Source organism: Alligator sinensis, unplaced genomic scaffold (assembly GCF_000455745.1).
Source record: "Alligator sinensis unplaced genomic scaffold, ASM45574v1 scaffold497_2, whole genome shotgun sequence".
Lineage (NCBI taxonomy): Eukaryota > Metazoa > Chordata > Crocodylia > Alligatoridae > Alligator > Alligator sinensis.
The window spans coordinates 30,730-55,058 of NW_005843029.1; the positions used below are offsets into that span (position 1 = coordinate 30,730).

Here is a 24,329-nt window from a genome sequence, read left to right on the forward strand (position 1 = left end):
AGAGTGTACTGCGTTTTGCTCCAATGGGATTGTTAAGAACTACAATAAGTCTACAATTTGCATACTATAAAAAAAACACATTTTATTTAATACACTGTTATTACCCGTTAGGGAATCTTTTTACATGAAACCTGTAAGTTTTAAAGTCACTGTAGTTCAGTACAGTAGCTGCACTACACATTAAATAAATAGTCTTGTGTTTTAAAGTGAAGTTTTATCCACTGTTGGGCTGTATGCTGCTATTGTTGCAGCCCTCTGGAGAACCCCTTTTCTCTAAAAGTACTGTTATTAGATATTAGAAAATATCATAATAGAGATGTGGAGAATTTGTAATTTATTGATCCTGAATTTGGCACCATTACTCACTGCTCCTTTTTCAAAAAAAAAAGCATGTTATGAAGTCGTTCTGTCAGAAAATATAGAGAAGGAATTGGAAGCATTTAGTTTAAGGTATTAAATATTGTTTAAAAGAGAGAGAGTAAATGTACTGTAAAAGGAAAGACAAAGTAGAAAGAGAATAAATTAAAATTTGGAAAGGAAACAATTAACATTATTGCAATGAAATATGTTGTAAAATCAAGGGCTGCTTGCAGATACCCCCCCCCTCCCCCCCACCAACACACACACAATAAATGCTCTTTACCAGAAGAAGCAGCACATTACTTTGACCTGACTCTGAAGCTTCTATATAGATCAGGGGCTTTTGGGCACTTTTATCTAAAGCTGAGCCAATCAGCTATTAGATAAAGGTGCCAAAAAAGCTTCACTAAAGTGCCAAATCTACACAGACATCAGGTGAGCTGGGTCCAACTAATGCGCTACTTCTGGGCATGCACAGCGCTTGGCATGAGAGCGCATGGAGTTTAAAGTAAAGCGCCTTTATTTTTTTAAACATCTGCAAACACCCACGGTGTTGGGAAGGATACATTGCAATAATTAGGGCAAGGACAAGCAGTTCTCAGATATAAGATGCTATGGAGGAAGTAACTATAAGATGAATATAATGTCACTACAGTTTTCATTGGATATAACAAATTCACTTGTTATGTACAGTGTGTGTGTGGAATACTTGCCTGAGGCTAATGATACAGTTAATTTCTGGCTTTTGTTGTAATTTGCCATTTGCCAGTGCCTTTCTGTAGCATGTTCAGTAGGATACAGTGTATTTTTGTGTTATTCCCAGAATGATTGTCCTTGGAATAAGATTTTTTTTTTGTGGGTAAATAATAGAATCAAAAGGGATCAAGCATAAATTTAAAGTTTGAAAAGTGGCAGTGGCTAGGTAGAGGACATACACTTAGTGAGGTCTTACCGCACGAGGAGGAGCTGATTTCTGTTGTTTTATTTGCTGAGATACTCATTGTGCTAGTTTTTAAATTCTTTTCTTGTAGTGGTTTAATATAACAAATGTTACTGAAAGAATGTTCCATAAAATATTTGAAAATGATTCTATGATTGAATATATGAGCACATTTTTCAGCATTTTAGTAATGTTAGATCGGGGCGGGCAATTATTTTGGGCGAAGGGCATATTACTGAGTTTTGGCAAGCCACCCAGGGCCACATGACTGGAAGCCGGGGCAGATAAATATTAATTTTCTAAAATTTAGGGGTCCCACGGGCTGGATAGGACGCCCTGGTGGGCTGCATCTGGCTCGCAGGCTGCATTTTGCCCACCCCTGTGTTAGATGTATCCAAATTGCACAGTTGTAATTGCAATAGTTTTAAAATCATGGTACAGTAAAAGCTCTGTTATCCTGCATCCATAGGGAATGGGGGGTGCCGGTTAATCAAATATGCCGCATCTGGTGCACCAGGTCTTTCACTCCCTGGCATCAGTGTGCCTGGGGCAGGAAGCTGGGCCCCGTGCAGGCTGCTTTGCCCTGGGCCGTGGTCCACAAAGAAGAAGTGGAACTTGGCTTGCAGCAGTGAAACCGGAAGTGAGACTTCCAGTTTTGCTTTTGCTGTGTCCCCTGAAAGGAAGATTTGTGTTGACAGATGCCGGTTAGTGGAGCATTCTGGATGGTTAAGTGCCGGATAACACAGCTTTTACTGTATATACTATTTTTTATATTGTCTATAATTTGTTTCTTTTTTTCTAGCTTTTATTGTAGTTATGTCAGAAAATAACAGTTACAGTGTTGGGAGAATAAATTCAGAAATACTTGGAAGTTGCTCTAATGCTATTCTGGTAGGAGGATCACATGAGGAAGGTGCAGAGATGCTTTCAAGGGTGCCGTGGAATGCCACACAATATTAGCAATGTTAGGTGTGCAAATGTGATTCAAAAGTTAAACTGAAATTTCAACAGGAATCCATAGTGTTAAAAACTTTCTGACCTGTTGTGGTCTTTTTGAGTTCTTTGCAGCAGAATGAATGAAAATTAAGAGCTGGCATTTTCTGAGAAGTGCCTTGTATCTAACAAGGGTGCCTTGAGTCTAAAGAAGTTGAAAACAACTGACATGCATGGAAAGAGGAAATCTAAGGAAGTGGTTAAGGGAAAAAATGTAGAAACAACATGGACAAGGGCTGATATAGTTGTCTAGAGTGGTAATGGTTTAAGAGGGAACAGCAGGGAGTGAGCAGCATTGAAGGAGATACAGTAGCATTTTGGGTCATCTGAAGTTGAAAGCTGCTGACAGTTGCAGTTGTGATTAAAAAGAAAGATGAGGACAGCACTAGTAGAAGTATGCAGCTTGATTCATCCTTTACATTTAAAAAAGAAACAAATATATTTGAATTGGGTCATGTAAATAGTATTAAGGAGTTCTGGTGTTTAGATTAACCAAATGAATCTTGCTGTTGCGCTTTGTCATCGCCAGAACTTGCCAGTGGTGTTCAGTACAGTCACATAATTCATTTACCTCTTGGCTGTTCTGCATTTTGTGCAGGCAGTATGGCTGCTGCATATATGCCTCAGAGTTAGACTTATAAGTGTTCAAACGTTAAATTTCACATTTCACGTTTGGTATTTAAATTAACTATCATAAAATTTTGAGATGAACAGGCTAAATTCATGCGGAGTGAGTTCCTCTTTAAAATTGTATGTGGAATACATATTTTCTTTTTGGTAGATAAGAGTGACTCCTACTGAGAAATTAATTTTCTTTGGAGAGCCAGTCATATTTGTAACTAAGTTTTGAAATACTGTGGAAAAGCTTTCCAAAATGCATGTTAGCCCTTATAAACCAGCTGCGTATAGTCTGATATCTTGTGATTTTGGTTTTCTGGAGTTGTTGCCAATACTGTGCTCTAGATTAATCACTTTCCTTTTTTGTCTTTTAATGTTTTTAACCAGGACCAAGAGATCTCATGTTCCTCTGACAGAATGCATATTTGAGCTTCCTAATCTGACCATTCAAGCAACAAGAGCTCAGACCCTTCTGCTTCAAACTATTTATCAGAGTTGGTTTCATCATCTTGGGAATGTCAGTTCTACAGCAGTAAATGAAACTTTGCTGAATGAAGTCTTCCAAACTTTAGGTAAAGGCATAGTATGTTTGACAAGTATGGTAGATTAATACCTATTATGTAGAGCACTGCATGGAGCAAGTAAATGCATATACAGTGATACCATTTTAAATCCAAGCTTTTAGCATGCAATATTTAACTGGCTTTTGTGTCCATATGGGTATTTATAGCTTATGTTTAAAATCCAGGATGTAAGCTAAGCCACCAAACTTCATTCTCTGGCAACAATTTCTGGATGCATTTAATTTTCCCATACAGGATAATTTTTCCATAGTTCCTTCATCATTTGCAACATCCAGCCTTGCTACCTAATACTGTGCAATGCAGTAATTTAAGATCATTCAAAGGTGAAGCTGTTGAATGAAATACAAATCACTAGGTTTAAGGGCTTTATTTATTACCAACATTTGTTGCATGGAGATGTGATTTAAAAAAAAAAATTTTTTGTAGAAAGGGCTTCAAATGGTTTTCATCGTAGCTAGTCTTACCAGTATCTCTTTCTTCATTGTTTGAGGTAGTTGAAATAATGCAAATCTAAGAGGTGGAAGAAATAAAGGAGATAACTGTGTAGATTCATAATACAAAACATGGAAGTTTTTAGAAAAAAAGTTGGCTGTGCAAATTAAGGATTTATTCATCAAAGCCCTCTATGACATACCTGTGTAAATCCTGCACAGCTTTGTGTTCTTAAAATTAAAGCAAATGTTTAAGTGTTTTGCTGAATTTGGTTGTCAAGTCAAGGACCATTTAGGGTAATTTGCTTTCATTTAATAAATCTCTGTGATCTTGGCAACACTTACCTGTTATGCCCCAAGAAGGGTAGCAGTTCAGTTTAAGATTATAATTCAAATCCATGAAGTGTATTTTTTTCAAGACTATGTCCATCCAGCATCAGAGGATTTAAGGCAGTAGCTAATGGGACACCAAAAAGAGAGCACAAGGTCTGTCTTTAAAACTAGAGTTTGATGAGGCATTTGTCTCATTCTGCTGATGGTCCTCTTCATACCTTTTGCAAAGCATGAAATCCATTATGCCCTGTGCCTGGCCTTTTATTCAGAATAGAATTTATTTTAGCGTGACAGTATCTCTACTTCTAGGACAGTGGTTTGTTCAAGGCCATTACGATTTCAAAAGATAGGTTTGTTTGGCTCAGGGATTTTCAACCTTTTTATACTTGAAGCACCCCTGAATAGACTTCAGGCATCACTTGAAAAATACCTGTTCTTAGTGTTCACTCTTATTTTGAGTACCAAAAAAGAATAGAGCAGTTTATCTGCTGCAAAGAACCACAGAGACCACAACTATATATTTCTGTTTGGAATATCTCTATCCAGAGATTTATCATGTAAATTATATCTGCAAACCTAACAGTGTGGGGTACCTCGTGGCACCCATTACAAGGGTCTCAGGCCACCCTAGATGCCATAGCACCTCCTTGAGAACCACAGGTTTAGCTGATAGGCCTGTTTTGTGAGTGTTTGACTGAAGAGTAAGTTTACAGAACTGTCAAGCAGTTCTTAAATGAGACATTTTGACCCAACTGGTAGGAAAAGAAACTTATTGCTGTATGTTAGGTTGCATGTTTATTAGGATCATAATTTAGTATTATTAAGACTATAACCAGTGCCCTTTTTACTCTCTATAACTCTTTGAGTTATTCATGGAACAGTGCTCCAGAATATGTTCATTTTTTAAATAGATGTTCTAGTCCAAATTGTTGAAATGAATAAACATCTCACAACAGAAAACTGCACGTAGACTACTGTGGTGGCCTTCCTGAGTCTGCAGAAGGCCGGAACTGATCTCTCTGAGAGAGAGAAATTGGATTCACACATTCCACAAGGCCCAATTTTATATTAATGGGACAGTCTCACAATTTGGCATGCTACAAAATTTAACAGTTTTATAATGGATGGTAGTTGTTTGTTCTTTGTTTCCATCTCTTCTAAAGATCTGTCTGCACTTGCCTCTTGTTCTCCAGCATTTCCCACAAAGGAAATATATAAGGGTTATGTATGCTTTTTGTGTTGTTTCATGGAGCCAGAGCTAGAGTTTAACACGTTGTCAGAGGGCAGGGAGAACAAGAAGTTTTAGGCTTGACACTCTTTAATTCAGTGTCAAAGTTTCTTAAGCATACCATAACAGAAATACAGCAAGTGATACCTATCCCTTTAAAAGAAATGTGTTTGGTTAAATGTCAAAATCAAAATGTCCTTTAAATCAAATAGATATCCTCCAGAAAGTGGAAGTCCAACCCAAGAGTAGCCAGTTGCAGTTAACATAAATTCTAAAATAAAATGTCAGTAGAAAATTCAGAGAGCTAAAAGGGAATTTGAAGAGCATAAATAACAAAGGACTATGAAAAATTAACTTTATGGAAAACCAAAGAAAAGAAAAATGTCTGGTTTTCTCCCTAGGAGTAAAGGAAACGATTGAAGATAAGTACATTACAGAGAAGTTAGATTTATTGTTTTGTATTAATTTGCAGTAGAGAATATTTGGAATAGATTTTATCAGGGTGGAGAAAACTATCCCAGAGGGAAACATAATATATATTAAATGAAATACCAAAAATATGCAATAGATTTTGTAAGCAAAATTCAGTAAGTAGAAAAAATGAAGAAATCAGAATTCCGTTAGCAAAATAAAAATGCACAGTTAATAGAGCCCCCAGAGTACTAATTACTTAAGCCTGTCAATCTTTAGAATCTGTCTTTCAGTATTGATTTGATTTGACCAATTGATTTGCTTTTTCAGCAACTAGCTTACTACAAATTTTAATCTAAACTAATCAGTCTTTGTTCAATAATTTGTTTGAATTATTTTGAGTGGGCAGATCACTATTTCAGATCATCTGCAACTTGGCATGCTTCTAAATTAAATGGTCCCATTTGCTCCCATGTTAATTGTATAATTTTCCAGTCTTCTATAGTAACCAACTGTGATGCAAGTATTGATTTGCAGTTAACTCTGAAACGCATTCTAAATATGTAAAGTTGAAGTAAAGCAGTAAATAGTACCATATTTAATTGAATATAAGATGGCCCTGAATATAAGATGATCCCAAACAATTAGATTTTATATATGGAAAAATTATAAATTTGTTATAATTTTCCAGGTTTAGAATCTAATTATTAGTATTATGCCTTGAATTTGTCCCCTTCCTGCTGCTACAACAGGGAAAATAAATCCAGAGAGTAAGTATCCCTCTTGCCCTTTGGGGCAACTTCTTCCAACTCCTTACTGTCAGACCATGCTCTTCCAGAGCGCACAGAAGTGAGGAGCAAATTTGAAAACACTGACCGTAAAATTAAACATAGCTGTAGTAATTTGCATATAGTACCCATAGACATAGTTCATCCAAAATTGATGCAATTTACCTTTTTTGAAACTGCTGCAGGTTTTAGCACAGGTACTCCATAAACACACTTTTAAGCAGCACTTTGGCACCTCCTTATGTATAACACACACTATGCATTATATTAGTCCAAATCCAAAAGGCTCATAATTTACCATAGAGTTCTTTGGGCTGGGCCCCACCAGGGTCAACAGGATTTGAAGCCATCATGACTCCACAGCCTAACACTGCTTAGTATGTGTGTGTACTCCAGATAACCCCTTCCAAAAATCCCCATGTGCTAATTAGCCCTTCACTTATAACTGGAACTAAGTGTTCTTGTCACAAGTCCAGGGATACTCCAGAGATTTACAGGCCGATAAAGCACAAGGCAACCTTGACCAGCTTTACCTCATGGCAAGTGCACCCATGCTAATCATATGTGCCAGGCTGAGATAGGTGGCAACAGAAGGATTTGGGGTGAACTGTTTGGGGCCCTATTTGGTGATGTTTGCCAGACATTTACGGCCAGTAAGGAAACGGGAATCATTGGAAATGGGAAAGAAAGGTGCAGCTCATCTGTGTGAGTGGAGAAGAAATAAAAATGTATACAATTTAGTGGTTCACCGTGACTTTGAAAAGAGTTGGTTCTGAGGGGGACAGTGCTTAATGGGGTAGTAAGATGTATCTTTTTAAGATGGCTTGCACTAACCTATCCTTGTGGTAGGTTCCCATCAGCATGTTTTCCAGTATGGGCCATGTATTGTGTAGTCATGCTCAGTGTTGGTTGGACTTAATCAACGTCATACTTGGTTTCCATTGCTGAGTACAAGCTGCTTTTGGCAGCAGTTTAATGATACTGTATTTAATGAGGTTTTGTGTGTGTGTGTGTGTGTGTAAGTGTAAGACAAGGGCCTTTTTTCCACATGCTGACTGGAAGAAAAATACCTTGTCTTGAATTCAAGTAAATATAGTATATATTTTATGTTTCAGTCTCATCTTCCTTTTCTGGTCTCAACATCCATCTTGATTTTGAACCCCTTTCATGTTAGTTAAGTAATAGAAAGGTGGAAGGCTCAATTTTTGATTTACTTGTTTTGTCAATGCGTAATGGTATAAAATACATATTTTGCATAAAGTCTGTCTTGTGCTCAACACCAATATCAGCATATTTTAATAGTAGGATACGAATATGGAAAATTTTGCCTTACTTGTATGGGGAAGTTAGATCATCAGATCCTTTTCAGACAGCCAACTGGGCAGCTGATGGTAAAGAAAAAACTTTAAAATTTCTTATTCTAGTTCAGAAATGTTAGATAAGACAGTTCAGTCCTTTGCTTAAATTCCACATTTTTTACTATCTGGAAAATATAGTTTTTAGTTTACCAAGAAATTTGTCCCTGTCTTAACAGCTCATTACTTTGGTGGTATAATCATCATTCAGTCTTTGCCACATTTTATGTGTTTGAAAGTAAAGTTACTAAATTAATTGTATATAAAAGACTGGCTGAAATCCATGAAATGTGATCTTAAATTATCATCACAGATCAATTTTTGACTATGGAAATTGCCTAATGAAGGATTTTTTTTGTCATCTTTTTCCATGTTTTTTGCTCTGTCACATCAAAAAACAAATATCCATCAGTGTCATAGTTTAGCTTGAAAAATCTGAAAAGGGTAATTTTTTTTATCAGGACACATTCTTTTGCCTGCTTTACAACTGTTGACAATGCTTATATTTTACTTGATGAGAATTATCTGATTGACTGAGTGCAGTTGAGCAATGAAGTTTCCAGCTTACTTGCTGTAATTATGTGTATATTGCATAAGCATGTTCACTAGTGTTTGGACAAAATGCTGTTCACTCATTTGCAGTATTAGTCAGCAGCATTCCTTCTTCTCTACACTTTTTACAGACTTATAACTTTTATTGATTGCTAATGTGTATGACAGTAACTGACCACAAAACTACCTTCTTTCACTTTTTAGAATTGGAGCTTGGGTTAATTTAACTTAAAAAAACAAAAAACAAACCCTGTCAAACATGTTGTGTTCATATAAACACTCCATAATAATGTGGGAATTCAAGAAATAGAAGTAAACTGGAAAACTCAGTAACTACTTTCCCCCTACTAAAATTGTTGTGGTCATTTTTTGGGGGGTGGGGGGAGGGGGATTGGGGAGGTAGGGCAAACGCCTCGATTTTTCACAACTCTAGGACACACTCAGTTTATCAGGTAATAAAACTGGTATTGCCAGACTTAAGTTGTTCAAAACAGAGGGACTGTAAAAAATTAGGAAGAAGTTATCAAGATGAGATTTGTTTACATTCAAGAGTTCTGAGGGATATTAAGAATGAAGTGTCTGAAAGTCTTGAAAGTTATAGTGCTTATATACATTTTTCATTATTACACCTCAAATAAAAGACTTGATTGTCATTCTCTACAGATTAATATTGCTAAGCACCTACAGAAGCAAGTAAAATTTTAGTATTAATGAACACATTATAATGCTTTTTATTTCATTAGGTATTATTGCTTTACCTAGAACACTTTAATTTGGTTCTAATTGATTAGGGTCAGATTATCAAAAATAGCTTATTTTCTTGCATATAACACGTACCTTGTTTTTGAAAGGCACAATGAAGAGAGAAGATTTTTCCAGTTATGGCTGGGTAAAATAGAAACAAAGCATAATATTCAGCTGACTTTCACTTCTTTTGCTGCTTAACTAAAGCTGAAGTGCTAGATGCTGCTGACGATGGGCATATCTATGAGTTTGAAAAGAGTTAAAGACTTTCCAAAGCTGTGAAATAGGTGAAGAGACCAGGAGAAGCTAGCAGCCAGCAAAACTGTCCTAAGCAAGGTGGGGTTGATTAGTGGAACATCAGACCATTAAAAGGGAGAGACAGTCATTGACACCTCTGGAGTGAAGATTAGTGATTTCATTAGGCATTTGATTTCCTTAGTTGCCTAAATACCAATGGAACAGCTGCTGCACTGTGGAGCTGGAACCAAAGCAAAGACACTTCTGTCCCAATCAGAAAATCAGCTTCCTTGCTTAATACATGCAACTTTGGGAGGCTGACTTTTAGGGGAAAGGTGTGTGTGTGTATATGTAAGAAAACATGATACTTTGGCAGCTCAAGATAGAAATAGCCCAAGGGTATGTTCAAAAACACCTAATTGCCTCTGATTTGAATAGGGTTTAGTTGTAAGCAATGGGTGTTAGGCAGCTAAGATGCTTAAATAATTTTGAAAATTTTGCTATGCACTTGCTTGCATTTTTAGATGCCTAGTAACTTTAGGACAATAGGCTAATCATGGAAAAAAAAGCAATTAACAGAAATAGGGGTTCAGAGGTGAGCAGTAGAAACTAGTAGGTGTCACTTCTGAAAGAGATTGAAAAGATTGGGACTATGGGGGAGACATGATAGGCAATATTTCATGCTACAAAGCAATAGATACTGGTAGAAAAAGGATAAAAGGCAAAAAATACTTTTCAGAAAGCAATCTTGATGGGGAGAATTTTTATTAATTTTCATATTTCAAGAAAAAGCATTCATTGAATGAGTTTGGAAATGCAATAAAGTTAAAACTGATAAAGAGAGTTAGATGGAAGGTTCCCTGGGCTCTTTTCTTTAGTGCTGTCTCATGTTCTCTGAGAACATTTTCTGAAATTTTTTGGTACTTAAACATTAATAGTAGCAGTATACTAAATGCATATTAATACACATCCCATGCTAATAATGTAGCAGCTGTATAATTCAGTTTCGGGGGTGGGGAGGAAGAAGTTTGAAGCTGAAATACTTTGTGCTTTCTACATATTTATGGTAACTAAATATATTGGTGCTAAAAATGAATTTGACGAGGAAAACATTACTTTAGATTTACTTGTAAAAGCACAAATGTTAGAAATAGCTATCCATTTCAAAGTATACTATTCTATTCTCATTATAGAACTTTTAAATAGTGAGCATTATTAATCCTTTGGTATAATTATAATTTTTGTTTGTTAATGTATACCTGAAACATTTAGTTCCTAACCATAGCCTTCCAAGAAAACATAGGCACAGTCACACATGGCTTTAGTTTGCTCTGGAAAACTGGAACTTGCTACTGCTTTTTCCCTGTCCTATTCAGGTAGTTCATTATTTTGTTGACAGTTCAGTTCCATTAATCTGGTATTTTGGGAAAATTGCTTGCAGACCTTAAATTTCTCTGTTGAAGGTGATCAAATAGGCATTTGAATCCCTCATGTAAATGATGTCTTAAAGTTAAAATAAAATCTACTTTCCAGAAAGTAACTGTAAAACTATTTTATGCAAGATTTCATGTGGGATACCTTAATGGTTGAATAATAAATTTTACCTCATAAAAATGAAATTCAATAATACAGTAGCTTTCTCAGCTCAGTAGCATCTGGTCAAATCTCATGAGAGCCAATATTTTCCAACTCATTAGGATCATGTCGTTCTGTATGTCGTCAACATTGACTTAGCCAAGCTACCTTTACTTACATAACCGCCAAACTATTAAATAGGTCTCTTGTGGAGTGAAGTCAAATATTCCTCTTATTTTGCTTTTGCGTTGGAAAAGAAGAAGAAAATGTACATACTGTAACATTTAAACATCTGGTCTAAACCACATCAGGGTAGCACTGAGGAAAGTAACAGGATTCAGTATTCTTCCCAGGTGTACATATAAAAAGGGTTTTGGAGTTGTTGCATAGTTCTTTAACAGCTTAGAAAAAAAGATTGAAATATAGTGATTGGCTGTTCTAATGCCCCTGTTTTTAAAACTTTTCCCCTCTTTTTAAAAAGACATTTTTAAGTTCAGTTGTAATGCAGGTTGTTGAGATCTAATCATTTCCTTGCAACATACTGGCTTTGAGTCTGTTTGTTCCACATAATGTGGCCAAGGTTGGCATTCATTTTGAGAACCATGGCTTAAACTTTGTTTAAAATCTAAGTGCAAGAGTGCATTCTCTTGAATAATTGCTTGGGAGCGGCAGAACACAGCTGTATGAAACTTGCATGGTATTAACATTTTGCTGTCTTTCATGGGTGATTGTACCCACATGTGTTTTGATCCTTTATGTAGGCTTCTGCATTTAGTATGTAAATAACGAAAAATTTAACTTCCAGTACACTTCAGTGTAAGTAGGACCTTTTAAATTAGCTACAAACTGGTCATCTGAATAGTTTGATAATACAGAGCAGCAACAGATTGTGATCAGATCAGAGATGTTTTGTTTGAGATGGATGTAATTGTATCACCTTGAAACTGTGAGGAAAGAGATTCATATTTATAAATACTCTTAAGACATGAAATTGTGGACACACTTGAAGATATAATTGATATTATAATATATGATGATACCTGTAAGCTTACCAGTGTTATCTAGATAACAGAATAGCTTCTGATGCTCCAGAAAAATCCTCTCTCTGATTTTGGTATAATATTCTTCTGTGAAATGCTTAAAATATGCCCTAAAAATGAAGAACAACTATATAAAGTGTACATGTGTATAAAATTATAGTTAGATCATTTTAATTATACTTTTCAAGTTTTTGCATTTGATATGACATTCATGTTGTAGAGAGAAAAGAATTAGAGACAAATTTGAAATTTTTATATTCATCAAAGTAACTATTTTGGTGATAGGGTAGGAAAGGGGGAAAAAGTATAGTATTTATTTGAATCCAGGATAAGGTTCCCCCCCACCCCCCTCATTTAATATTGAGGGGGGAAAGTGCCTTGTCTTGGATTTTGAGTACAAGGTAGAGTGGCGGCAGGGAGCTGCTGCAGCTCCGACTCTGGCCCTGACTAAGGGTTTGGAGCCATAGACACTGCATACCTGCCTCCTGCCTTGCCTCTGCCTCTCCACAGCTGCTATCCCCCCAGCTCCAGCAGGCCTCTGGAGCCGCACTACAACAACAAGGAGAATGGTTGGTGGGGGAGGTGGGCTAAGTCCCAGAGTGTGCAGGCACTTTGGGCAGGTGCATGCACGGGGAGTCAAATGCTGAAGGTGGGGGCAGACAGGCAACAGGGGGACAAGTGGTGAGGCAGCAGCAGGGGCAGGCAGCAGGGGGCATGGTGTTGGGTAGCCAGGAGTAGGGGTCAGGCCACTTGACTCCCCTACTGGCTGCCTCCCTACTGCCACCACTACTGCCTACTTCCTTGCCACTATTTTTCCTGCTGCAGCAGTGGAAGGAATGAAATTAAGATGATCCTCTAATATAATTCTGTACAAATTATAACAAAATTAATACATTTTACATGTATAGAATCTAATTATTTGGGAGGTTGTCTAAATTCAGAGTTGTCTTGGCTTTGGGTAAGTACATTTTTAAAAAACAGATTAATTTGGCATTATAAACAAAATTACTGTTAAACCAATTCTGAGGGCTCTGCAAAATAGTGAGAAAAATAGTATAAAAATCAATAGCATATTAAAGGAATAGAACGATTAGGTATTTGTAGGCAGGTAAGATGAGCCTTGGTGGCAGCCCCCGTACCTTGAATAACTGCAGAGTTGTAAGACACAGCAGTTTTGCCTTGTATATTTATTTAGGGAACAATAAACTATTGAATCGAAGGGTGGCCGACCAAGAACAACAAGCCAAGCAGAGAGCTGTAAATGCTACTGTTTCTCTATGTACTTTATTTCACTTGCACAAGTAACAATCATGGAAGAACTGACGGCACTAGTAACTGCCATTTGTGACAGAGGCCTGCTTTCCTTGCAAGAATGCTAAGACCCCAATTAAAACTGATTGTTGACACCTCCTTTGAAGAAAATTTATTACCCAACGTGCTACATGCATTAATCCAAGCATTGCACAACATGAATAACTTTCAAACTGACTGCCAGACTTTGAAGTTGATTTTAAAATAAGGTAGTCCAGAAAAAAAGTAAAAAGCCACATTTAATATATATTTGGCTGCCAGTTTTCTATCTTCCTTTAGATGAGGCCTACAACACCTTTTACCCTGGTACATGACACTCTCCTGTCTATGAATGAGGAAGATATATCCATGCTTGTTTTGCATCAAATCTCTGTGGCATTTATACCACTAATTATCAAAAATTCGTATCCTGCCTCCAAAAAGTTATGAGCTTTGAAAAACAAAAAACCCCTAAACTAAGTTCTTTTCTCTTAGACTGAAGTTGGAGGATCTCTGTGAGTATCTGTGCCTCCTTTTCTATAACCCTCCCCTGTGGAGTCCCAAAAAGCTTGTTTCATTCTCCTATATTTCTTCATAGCTGTATTAAATTGTTGGGAGGAACTGTTGAAATAACAATAGATTAAATTTTAGCATTACCTAGAGATGACACTGAGCTGCATTTTTCTCTACATAAGATGTGTAATACTGCCATTTCTCAGCTTCTTCCCAGCATCTAGCCAAAATTAGCACTTAGATCAGTGAATGTCAACCAGATGCCACATGATTAGGGTGACCATACATCCCGGTTTGGCCAGGACAGTCCTGGAATTTGGAGACCGCTCCTAGCCAACCGATAAAAATTAAAATGAGTGTCCTGGACATGGGGCACAGTCCCATGGGGAAGAGGAGAGGCACGAGCTGTGGAATAGGAAGCCCTACCAGACAGCAAAATTGCCCTAAAATAAGTTAGCTTGATAAGTGGAATGACCATTAAGAAGGGGAGATGATTGCTAACACCTGCAAAGTAAAGGACAGTGGGTCATTTATGGGCCATTGATTCCCTTAGCTGACTGAATAGTAATACCAGAACTGCACCACACCATCCTGTTCCTGCCTCTGCCTGCAGCAGTGCTGCTGATTTGGGAGTGGGGGAGGGAGGGGCAGTGTTCCAGATTTCAGATTGTCCCATATGGTCACCCTACACAAGATCCACTTAAAGGTGCCATACAGTATTAGCACTGTTGGCATGCAAACACTTGCATGTTTCACAAGATGATCCCAGAGATTTCTTATAGGAATCCACAGTGTCAAAAATATTCCAACCTGTTGTGGCCTTTCTCAGTTCTTTGCAAGAGAAGAATCGCTGTATTATTTTTAGTGAAAGCTAAAAGCTGGCATTTTCTGAGAGATGGTGAGAGGGCAGTAGGACAGGCCCTATGAGGAGAGACTGAGGGACCTGAACCTGTTCAGCATCAGCAAGAGGAGGCTGAGGGGGGACCTGGTGACTGCCTACAAACTCATCAGCGAAGATCAAGAGCAAATAGGCAGAGCCCTTTTCTCCCCAGCACCACGTGGGGTGACGAGAAACAATGGTAATAAGCTGATGGAGAATAGGTTTAGGTTAGAGATCAGGAGGCAATATTTTACAGTTAGGGTGGCCAGAATCTGGAACCAACTTCCTAGGGAAGTGGTCCTCACCCCTACCTTGGGCAAATTCAAGAGGAGGTTAGATGATCACCTGTCTGGGGTCTTGTGAACCCAGCATTCATTCCTGCCTGTGGCAGGGGGTCAGGCTAGATGATTTGTTCAGGTCCCTCCTGACCCTAGCTACTATGAAACTATGTATTGAGTCTATTGAGAGGTGCCTTGAGTCTCAAAAGATTGAGGACTACTGACCTACACGAAGAGCATCTAGCTAGTGCAGGACTGAGGTGGTGATGGTAGCAAGAGGGAAGCTTGTCAATTTATTGTCTCCTTTATATCATCTTAATTTATTGTTTTGTATTTCTGACACTTAAGCAAGACTTCATTTGCCATGAGTTTATCAAAATGGTCCAAAGTCTTGGTATTTTATTCAACTTCTCATTTAATCCTAAGCAATCTTTATTTGTACTAAAACACCCACTTTTCATTTCCAGTGTGCTAGAAAATGCTTTTTTTCCTGAGTGAAGTTATAGCTGCAGTTATCTAGTCATTCTTTATCTCCAAACTGGCTTTCTATAGGTGGGACTGAATTTTTATGCTAAGGAAAAATTTTGTCTTGTGCAAAACTGAAGCTGCTTGTAGCTTCAAAAACTACAAAAAACATCTCTTCCATGCTCCATTCCCTTCCGCTAGCTCCCAGTCTGATATTGTTCCCACCTGGAACTTCAAAGCTGTTGGAGGTTGGGGTGGGGGAATGGACCCCAGCTGCATCACCAATTAAGAAATAAATCGGTGTATGGCATTTGTTTACTGAAGTAGGATGTTCAGTGATTGTGGTACTGTTCTTGAAGGGCTGGCTTAACAGTTGCAGAAATATTGGTTTCCTTTCACTGTCCTTTTGAACTGCTTTTTTCTAGATTAAAAAAATATGAAAGAAGTCTTGGCATGTTTTTATTTATACTTTGCTCGTATGTTAAGATACTAAGAGAGGAAAGTGAAAATACAGATAACTGAGGAATTAAACAAACCAATAACAATATATTGCAAAATCAACACATTGCTTGAAAATCTTTATACATATGTTTCCAGAAGAGCTCCTTTCACCTTAAAAAAAACAAAAACAAACAAACAAACAAAACAACAACCTCTCCCTTCCTCCCCCCCGCCCCCTTGACTGTCAAGGGCTATGGGAGCGAAGCCAGCCATTGTAGTATTGTATTGGCTACAGCTCTGGTTTTTGGGCTTGAGATCTATCAGTAGCTAGCTAAAGATATTACACTCATCCCACAGTTCTTTTTGGAAAGGACAACCCAGGTTAAATATTTATTTTTCTTATAATACCTTATAGATTTCAAATTGAAGTGATTTTTTTTTTTAAAGAAAAAGCTTACTTTTATCACCTTCTGCTTGCTTAATTTTTCTTTCTTTTTGCATTTCACTTACAGTGAAGATATCTTAATAAATTTAACTTTCATGTTTTGTGATTTCTCTTTTGCTAGGCTTTTTTTTCTTTGGAATAATGAACAGAGAAACATTTCAATTGGAGTAAGATTAGTAATTTTAGAGAATTTAAGATTTTAAGATTAGTAGGTTTAGAAGCATATTTAGGGCCTAAACTATTCTGAAAATGGGATGTTCTCCAGCATGTCACACATCTTTCTTTTTATCAGAAATGAGAAAACCTAACAATTTCAGAAATAATAGGCCCCGGAGATATTTTGGTCTTTGTTTAAAAAAAATAAATAGATAAATTGCTTTGCAAAGGAATAAATGTCTATGTGTCATTAATACAATGTAAACCAGAAACATCACAAATATAGAACATGCTTACTTGTAAATACGTTTGCTGCATCAACACAGCAATTTTTTTTTTTCTGGCTACAATACTGAAAACTACAAAGGTTGATTTAAGAATAAATGCCTTTATAAGATGTTCTAAATATTTATGCACTAAATGCATGTTTTCTGTTAAGCAAGTGTAATAGGCTTAACTTGAATTTAGTGAGTATGAAACATGACTGTTTGGTCAAAGTAACAATTGCAGCATACTCAAATTGTGAGAGTAGATTCAGAATACTGTAAAGTTTAAAACTACTGTTATGACGGTACCTGCCACATTCAGCTCCTAACACACATTAGTATTACTGTTACGTAATGAGCATCTGAGTGAACAAAATGCTTTGCATTAGAATGTCTTTTCTTGTTTGGAAACTTAACCCTGTCTGAGGTCCTATGTTTTATAATCGTATTATGCAGAGGACTTTGTAAAGAAATACTTACATAGCAATTACTTTATTAAAATTAATTATATAATTGTTATATTAAATTAAGCAATTTGAAAGATTAGTTATTACATGACAATTTAGAAGGCATTTTCCATCATATTGGTACTAAAAGACATTGTTCTACAGTAGATATGTTGTTGGTGTTTTAACTTCTCATAGGTATAGAGATAGAGAAATAGATAGAGACTACATGAGAATTATGCTTTTGCTGTCGTAACAACCCAGGAACAGTTTCTTTAATTTTGTTATTCTTAGTTAATTTCATAATTATTATTTGTGTAACAACCACATTAATTTATACATTTATACAAAACATATGTATTAGAATAGTGGTTTGGAAAAAAATGGTTTATGCTGCAGAAAGGTGACATATTCTTTTAAAAGCAGTGCCCACTTTTGTTAAAAGAGTTTTACAAAATCTTAAAGACTTTCTGGAATAATAGTAACAACAAAAAGTGGGTTTGCAGTGGAGGTTATCAACAATTAGTAAATAATGTATTTCATTTTGAAGGATTATCATGCAAAGGAAATAATTTAGAAATATGTTCTGAATCACGGAATGCCTTATTCTGTGATGTTCCAGTACTAGAAAAGTTCAGGCTAGAGGAAGCTATGTTTTCTGAAAAGTATCCAAAACCCAAATGGATATCTTACAAATATGGTATGCAGTATAGTATTTAGTTTTCTTTCCTAAAAGTTTTGTTGCAACAGCATAAAAGTCTTAATAAAAAAACAAAATCATAGTCTAAAATGGAAGCTTAAAAATCTGGCCAATATTGTTATTAGCAAACAACAACAGGTTAAAAAATTCTAATTTTCTTAAGTTTCAGCTCTAATTGGGAGAGCAAAACCAACTGCAGCAGTAAACTAGGCCAAGGGCAAGGGAGGTGCCTCCTAGCCTGTCTCTAGAAGCTTTCTGTTAGGAGGGAAAAGCCTTATTTGACAATAGCTAATTGCAGTTCAGACAGCTCACTAACTAAAATCATCTACCAGGATGAGGGCACCTACATACAGCTCTTCACTTGGTTTTGACTAGTTCTTTTGTAATGGAATTGTCATAATCAAATCAGTTGTCCTAGATCTATATCCTCTGTATGACAGTATCTACTGCTGTGTGATCCAGGAAGGTGCAAGAAATCCAATTGTGCATAATTTTGGAAGAATCAGTTTCTCTTCTGGCACTAATGGCACCTCTGTTTCCTCTCCAGTTTTTATCATTTTTTCCTTGCGTCTTGAGCTATTTCATGATGGCTGGATCCTGTTTAGTGTTATGATCCACTCAGCCTTTCTGGCTTCCAGTTCCTGGCACTGAGGCTGTTGTGGGAATACACTGAGATCAACCACTCCCCCCTCCCCCAGTCATTCAGACATATAATTTCAGAAGTCCAAAACTATGTTTTGGGGTACAGATCAATATTCATTGCTGAGCATCTTCATCTTTGTGACAGCCATTCTAGAGAGGGAATTCAGTTGTTCAAGCATAAATTACATGGAATTCTGTTGTTTGACTTCCCTTTCTTAAAATATCACTTTATGGACAGTTACAGAGATTTTGACTTCACTTTAAGCCTCAAAAAAACTTAATGGGTACACAAACAGCACAGTATATAGGAAGGTGTTAGAGACTTGCTGTGGGTTTAGCTGGGTTAAGCGTACATTAGATGCCTGACTTGAAAGGGGAAGCTTAAATGGGGAAAGCCTAACTCAATTGGGATCTGATTGGGAGTCTAAACTGTTAGCTTTCACCATGTGAGAGAAGCCTGACTTTGGGCTAGCACTAGAAAGATGCATGGCAGAGCCTCTCTGAAAGAAAAAGGTTGGCTTGATGAGGATCTAGTGCTTTCATTTGCTACCAGTGACTTGCCTGTTGTTGCTGAGTAAGATGGGGCCTTCCCTTAAAGGAGAAAGGCCAAAAATGTTTATCTCGCGTACTCAACTGATGTAATGCAGAAGTGATATGGTCAGAGAGACTTTTTTTTTTTTAACCGTTTTCATTCTTGGTCTCATGCTTCCCATTCTTTGCCATTGTGAGACAGTTTACTGGGTTTCATGGACCTGTGGCCTCATACAGCTTCTTGTGTTCTTTGCTTTCTAGTTTTTAAATATATTATTTTATTATAGTTGAATAATAGTGTATGTTGATTACTATTCTGAATCTTTATGCAACTATGGTATATTTAGCATGGTAGAGCAAGTAAAGCACCTATTCTGTCTGTTATATCACCAAATTCGTGAAACATGTAAGCCAAGTACACTATACCTAAAATCATCTCAATCTCAGTGTGAGAGGGGTGGCTGGGTCTATCTAGATCGCCCTCTGAACTCACCTGCCATGACTTGGATGAGAAGAAAGGAATGTTCAGTGTTACTTTTTGGGGTGTGAGAACACCACGGACCACCCAGATGGTAAATTTGCACGGTGCTGACTTTATTCTTAACAGGGGGCTACATAGTTGCCCTCCCCTTGCTAATTGCCCCATTAGCGAGGGAACCCGCCCAGCTGATAAGATAACTCATTGAGCCAGGGAATGCCTCAGATGCTCCCTAGTTACTGCAGTCCTATTTGTTCTTTCCCTGCTAATTGACTCATTAATGGGTGCGCGTTGCCAGCATCTCCACCAGTTGGGCAGGGAGATGGCTCGGCTGCTTCCCGTCTCCTCCCCTGTTCACTCAGGACCAGTTGTGTTCCCCCACTTATTAACTCATTAGCGGGGCATGCTGCCAGCAACTCCACTGATATTAAGCTGAGAGATACTTCTGCCGCTATCTTCCTGCATCTGATCGGGGACCTGGTCCTACCTCCGGCTGCCTGATAGCGTGGATGGCTCCGTGCTGCTCTCCCATTCTTCACGCCGCCCCGGCACCCTTTACCCGTCGACTCTTCTTGAGGCGATGATCCTTCAGCGTCCCGGCTCTTTCCTGAGCTGTCCGTCTCATCCACCGGGTCAGTATGCCTTCTTCCCAGTCTCCAGCGGTGTGTCTCAGTCCGTAGTCCCCAGCTCTCCTGTCTACTGATTGTGTCTTCGCGCTATCTCTTTTTCCCCTTGCAGCAGTCCACTCCTTCATCCTCTGGTGCCCAAAGGCAAAGTGCGCTCCTTCGCCGTCTGGCTTATACCGGCCTCAGCGGGCTAATTATCCTAATCTTCCCCCAGTGAGCAACTCCCTTTACCTGTGTAAGGTGTTCACTATGGCTGCCCGCCCCCACATGGTTACCTTAGTACAGGGGCTCCTGCTTGGGCCCCTGTTACACTCAGCAATGTGAATTACCATCCTGGGTTGTTGTCTTGGAAAAAATCCATTTAAGATTATCACATTTGTGAGGTCAGAATCAGATTATTCCAGAGATATCAGCTGAATATAAATATGTAGCCCTATAGATTTTTTTAGATTTATCATATTTCAAATATTACTTTGTGATACAGACACATAATTTTCATGGAAGTTTACAGGAGTAAGCACCTCCCCTTAGACCTTGTCATCTCTACTAATTACTTGTAGCTACAGGAAAATGTAATAATATTGATTAGTTGGCATCTGCTATTGGCAGAGATTTTGCGCTTATACCCAAGACCTTCAGATACCAGAATGGTCTAATATGACAGGAATAAACAAAGAAGCTTTAACTTATGGGGCAATGAACCAGCATAAATTGGAATTTAGGCTAGGGACAGACGTTCAGAAAGCCCAAACCTGAACTGATTCAATGTTTTCAGGTTAGTCTAACCTGGTTAGGTTGAACTGGTTTGTAACTGGACATTCTCTCTGGACTGAGCAAATTCAGGCACATACCTGCAGTGGCTCAGGCTAGAAGAAAGGGGGGGATGACACTAGACCAGCCCTCCATTCCCTTGCACAGTGCTGAGCTGAGGGGGGGGGTGTAGCCAGGCCCCGGCAAGACCTCTGATTAGGGAGGTCTTCTTGCACCATTCCAGGCTTTTCCTCACTGGTTGCTCAAGCGGCAGGAGTGTTGCCAGGCCCCAACCCCGTGCTAGCACTCTGAAGCAAGGGGTGGTGTGCATTGCATGCATCTGTTCATGATACGGAGCTTTTCAATCTCTCTCCCTGCTTCTTTATACTGTCTGCAGCAAACTGACAGACAAGCAAGCCAGCAGGGGGATGATAACACTGTTTATCACCCCATCAGCAAAACAATAGCCTCTCTCCATTAGTTCAAACTCTTCTTAAACAGCTTACCAGCTGACCTGTTAATTAGCTCCAAAAAGCCCTTAGTGGTCACTGTTCTGTCTGCCTGTCCCTATGAAATTGGAGGCACACACAGATACCTCTCAGCATTAACTAGCAAACCACATGCCTAGTGTCCATGGGACTGGGGTCTGTGCTGTGGGAGATAGGAGGGGGGGATTTCTGTTTGAGCAGTGGGGAGGGGAGAGTAGGGCAGGGGGAAGCCAGGCAGACCCTGCTGTGCTCTGCTGGAGCAGGGCTCTCTGCTGGAGCTCCAGCCAGGGAGCAGAGGGGAGGGGCCAGCTCTGCAGTGGAGCAGAGAGCCCTGCCGAGCCCAGCCCAGAGAGCATGCAGGGATGCTGGTTTATCTTAAACCAACAAGGGGGCTGGGACAGACATTGCATAAACCAGTTAAGTTGGATACTACATTCAACCAGGTTCATCTCAAACTGGTTTCAGCCATTTTCAAACTGGTTTATGTGCACTGAATATCTGTTCTGTTACAGGTTTAAACCAGTTTCTGATCACTTAAACCGGTTTATGTGTAATGTCTGTACCTAGCCTTAGTGTGGTGTGGCCAGTTGGGAGAAATTGAGGAAATGTTTACCTAGAATACATCTGTGTGCCTGTTATGGCTTGATTTTTCCTTCAAGCTTTCCCTTTTTTCTCTTGTCCCTTTTTGCTCCAAAGTTTGCTAATTTTTTTCAGTGCACATTTGATCATTATTGTGTCGGAACTTGAGAGACGGAATGGAGGGGACATCATTTTGTTATGCCAGATAACTTTAAAGACTGAAAGACTTAACTAGGTTATTTATGTAGGGACATTGAAAATCCAATTAAGTTTAAGGATGATGTTGACAGGACACAGGGTACAGATAGTTAATGATTTTTAATCTGGAAATGAAAAGTGTTTGCAACCATCAGATGGATGAGGTTTTGGAATAGTTAATATTGGAGCAAATAAGCTGACTAATTTTAAGAAGGAGTTTAGTAAGTTTATGAAAAGGATTATATCATATGTTTGCCTGTGAAAGAAGGGACTGGTATCAGCGACCAAGGAGGTCTATTCACTTGCATATCTATATGATTGTCACTGAGTTTAAAAGACAAAAACATTAGTTCTGTATTTTACTGCTCTATGCCAGGTTTTTAAATGAAAGATGATACTACTTTCAATTAATTTGTTGTTTAACTTTAAAAGAAATCATGTGACTTGCTTTAACTTTATCCATTCATAGGTTTGTAGGCAAATACTGAAAAATAAAGGGAACAAAAGTAAGATTTGAGTTCCTTTTCTTTCCGATGAAAAATACGTGTCCCTGTTTGGTTTTAGTACGTCACCAAATCCTTTTCAAATGTTTTCTACGTTTCTTGCAATGGGGGGAAAGCTCCTCCCAGGTGTGCACAATATGCATCTTAAATTATTATTTTTTGTTTCAGGTTTCTTAGCTACCAGTTTCTTCAGTTGATTCTGAATGGCTTCTATTGGATTTATATTAGGTGGCTGTGATCACCAAGGTGCTAAGCACATGATTTTTTTGCCCTCCCAAGAGAGATTTATCTAAAGACTGCTTTGATGTATACTTTGTACTCAGGCTGGTTTCCCAGTGGGGTCATTTTTATGCTGTTATTCTATCAAAAGTGCTTTATCTCATATGGTATCAATGAAACACAGTTTGCCAGCATATTAAAATAAGATGTGATCTTCACCAAGACAGAGATTTCCCCCATTACTGACAGTAGGAAGCATATTATTTGCTTTTTAAAATGAATTTTAATTTAGCTGTTTTTATTTATAAAATACACCTATAAGGTGTTTAGTGGGATGTTGCAAAACCTATCTAATACATATTACATTTTTCATACTATAAACAAATGCAACCTGAAAAGAGAGAACCCCCACAATAAACATTATTGTACTTTTGTCTCCCTCACTTGAATGATATCTAAGTTTGATTGCAGACTCTTTGGGAAGCCTTATATTATTATTTTTATTATTAAGAAAGAAGAAACAATCTCTAGTGCCTGAGAGCAAGTGACAAAAGAAATGATTCTTACAGTATGAGTTAAATCAGCAGATAAGACCACTGTGAAACTATTGAAGGAAACAATTGAAAAAACATGTCCTAACTCATTCCACCAAATGTGGTTTGCCCTTGGTTGTTAGGATGTCATGCAAAGAAAGAAGTAGCCTCAAAGGGCACATCCAGATGATCACACATGGACGTTGCCCCGGGGACAGTTAGTAGCAGTACAGATTTGTGCCGCTGCTAGATGTCCCCAGGGAATGCCCCTGCATATGTGTTCTGGTGCACAGCAAGTTGCCCCAGGTGGAATAGGGGAGGCTGTGGCCAGCACCTGCACAGGCCCCAGCAGCCTTACCTGGGAAACTGGGGTCCTCCAGGGCCTCCAGTGGTGGCGATCTGGGTGTGCAAAGTCTGACTGGCAGCCAGAGCATGGATGGTCTCTCTGGCTGACCAGGCTCTGGTTTTGGGCGGTGCACACTCACTCCCGCTGTATGCGCCCCGCTGCTTTTTTTTTTGGTGTTCTTTTTTTTGATCCCAGGGAATCCCAATACTTAAATTTGGCTTTGTGCTGCAAATATGCAGTGTACAGAATCAAATCATATGTTCAGGGTGTGTTTTGCAGTGTGTCAAAAGCCTTTAAAGTTCTGCAAAACGCATGTGCGCACTCATGTGAATGCAGCCAAAAAGAGCAAGGAGTTAAGCTTGGAACT

At 38.3% G+C, this 24,329-nt stretch overlaps 1 protein-coding gene across 1 annotated transcript in view; it reads left to right on the plus strand.

Moving 5' to 3' along the window:
• The window catches only part of LOC102383327 (vacuolar protein sorting-associated protein 13B-like), a gene marked incomplete at its 3' end in the record, with an annotated part of 448,314 nt that overhangs the window by 30,548 nt on the left and 393,437 nt on the right, over positions 1–24,329 (plus strand). Inside the window, exon 4 of the mRNA XM_025193225.1 lies at positions 3,299–3,483. Within this exon, the coding sequence (XP_025049010.1) occupies positions 3,299–3,483 (185 nt within the window). The remainder of the gene's footprint in view (positions 1–3,298; positions 3,484–24,329) is intronic.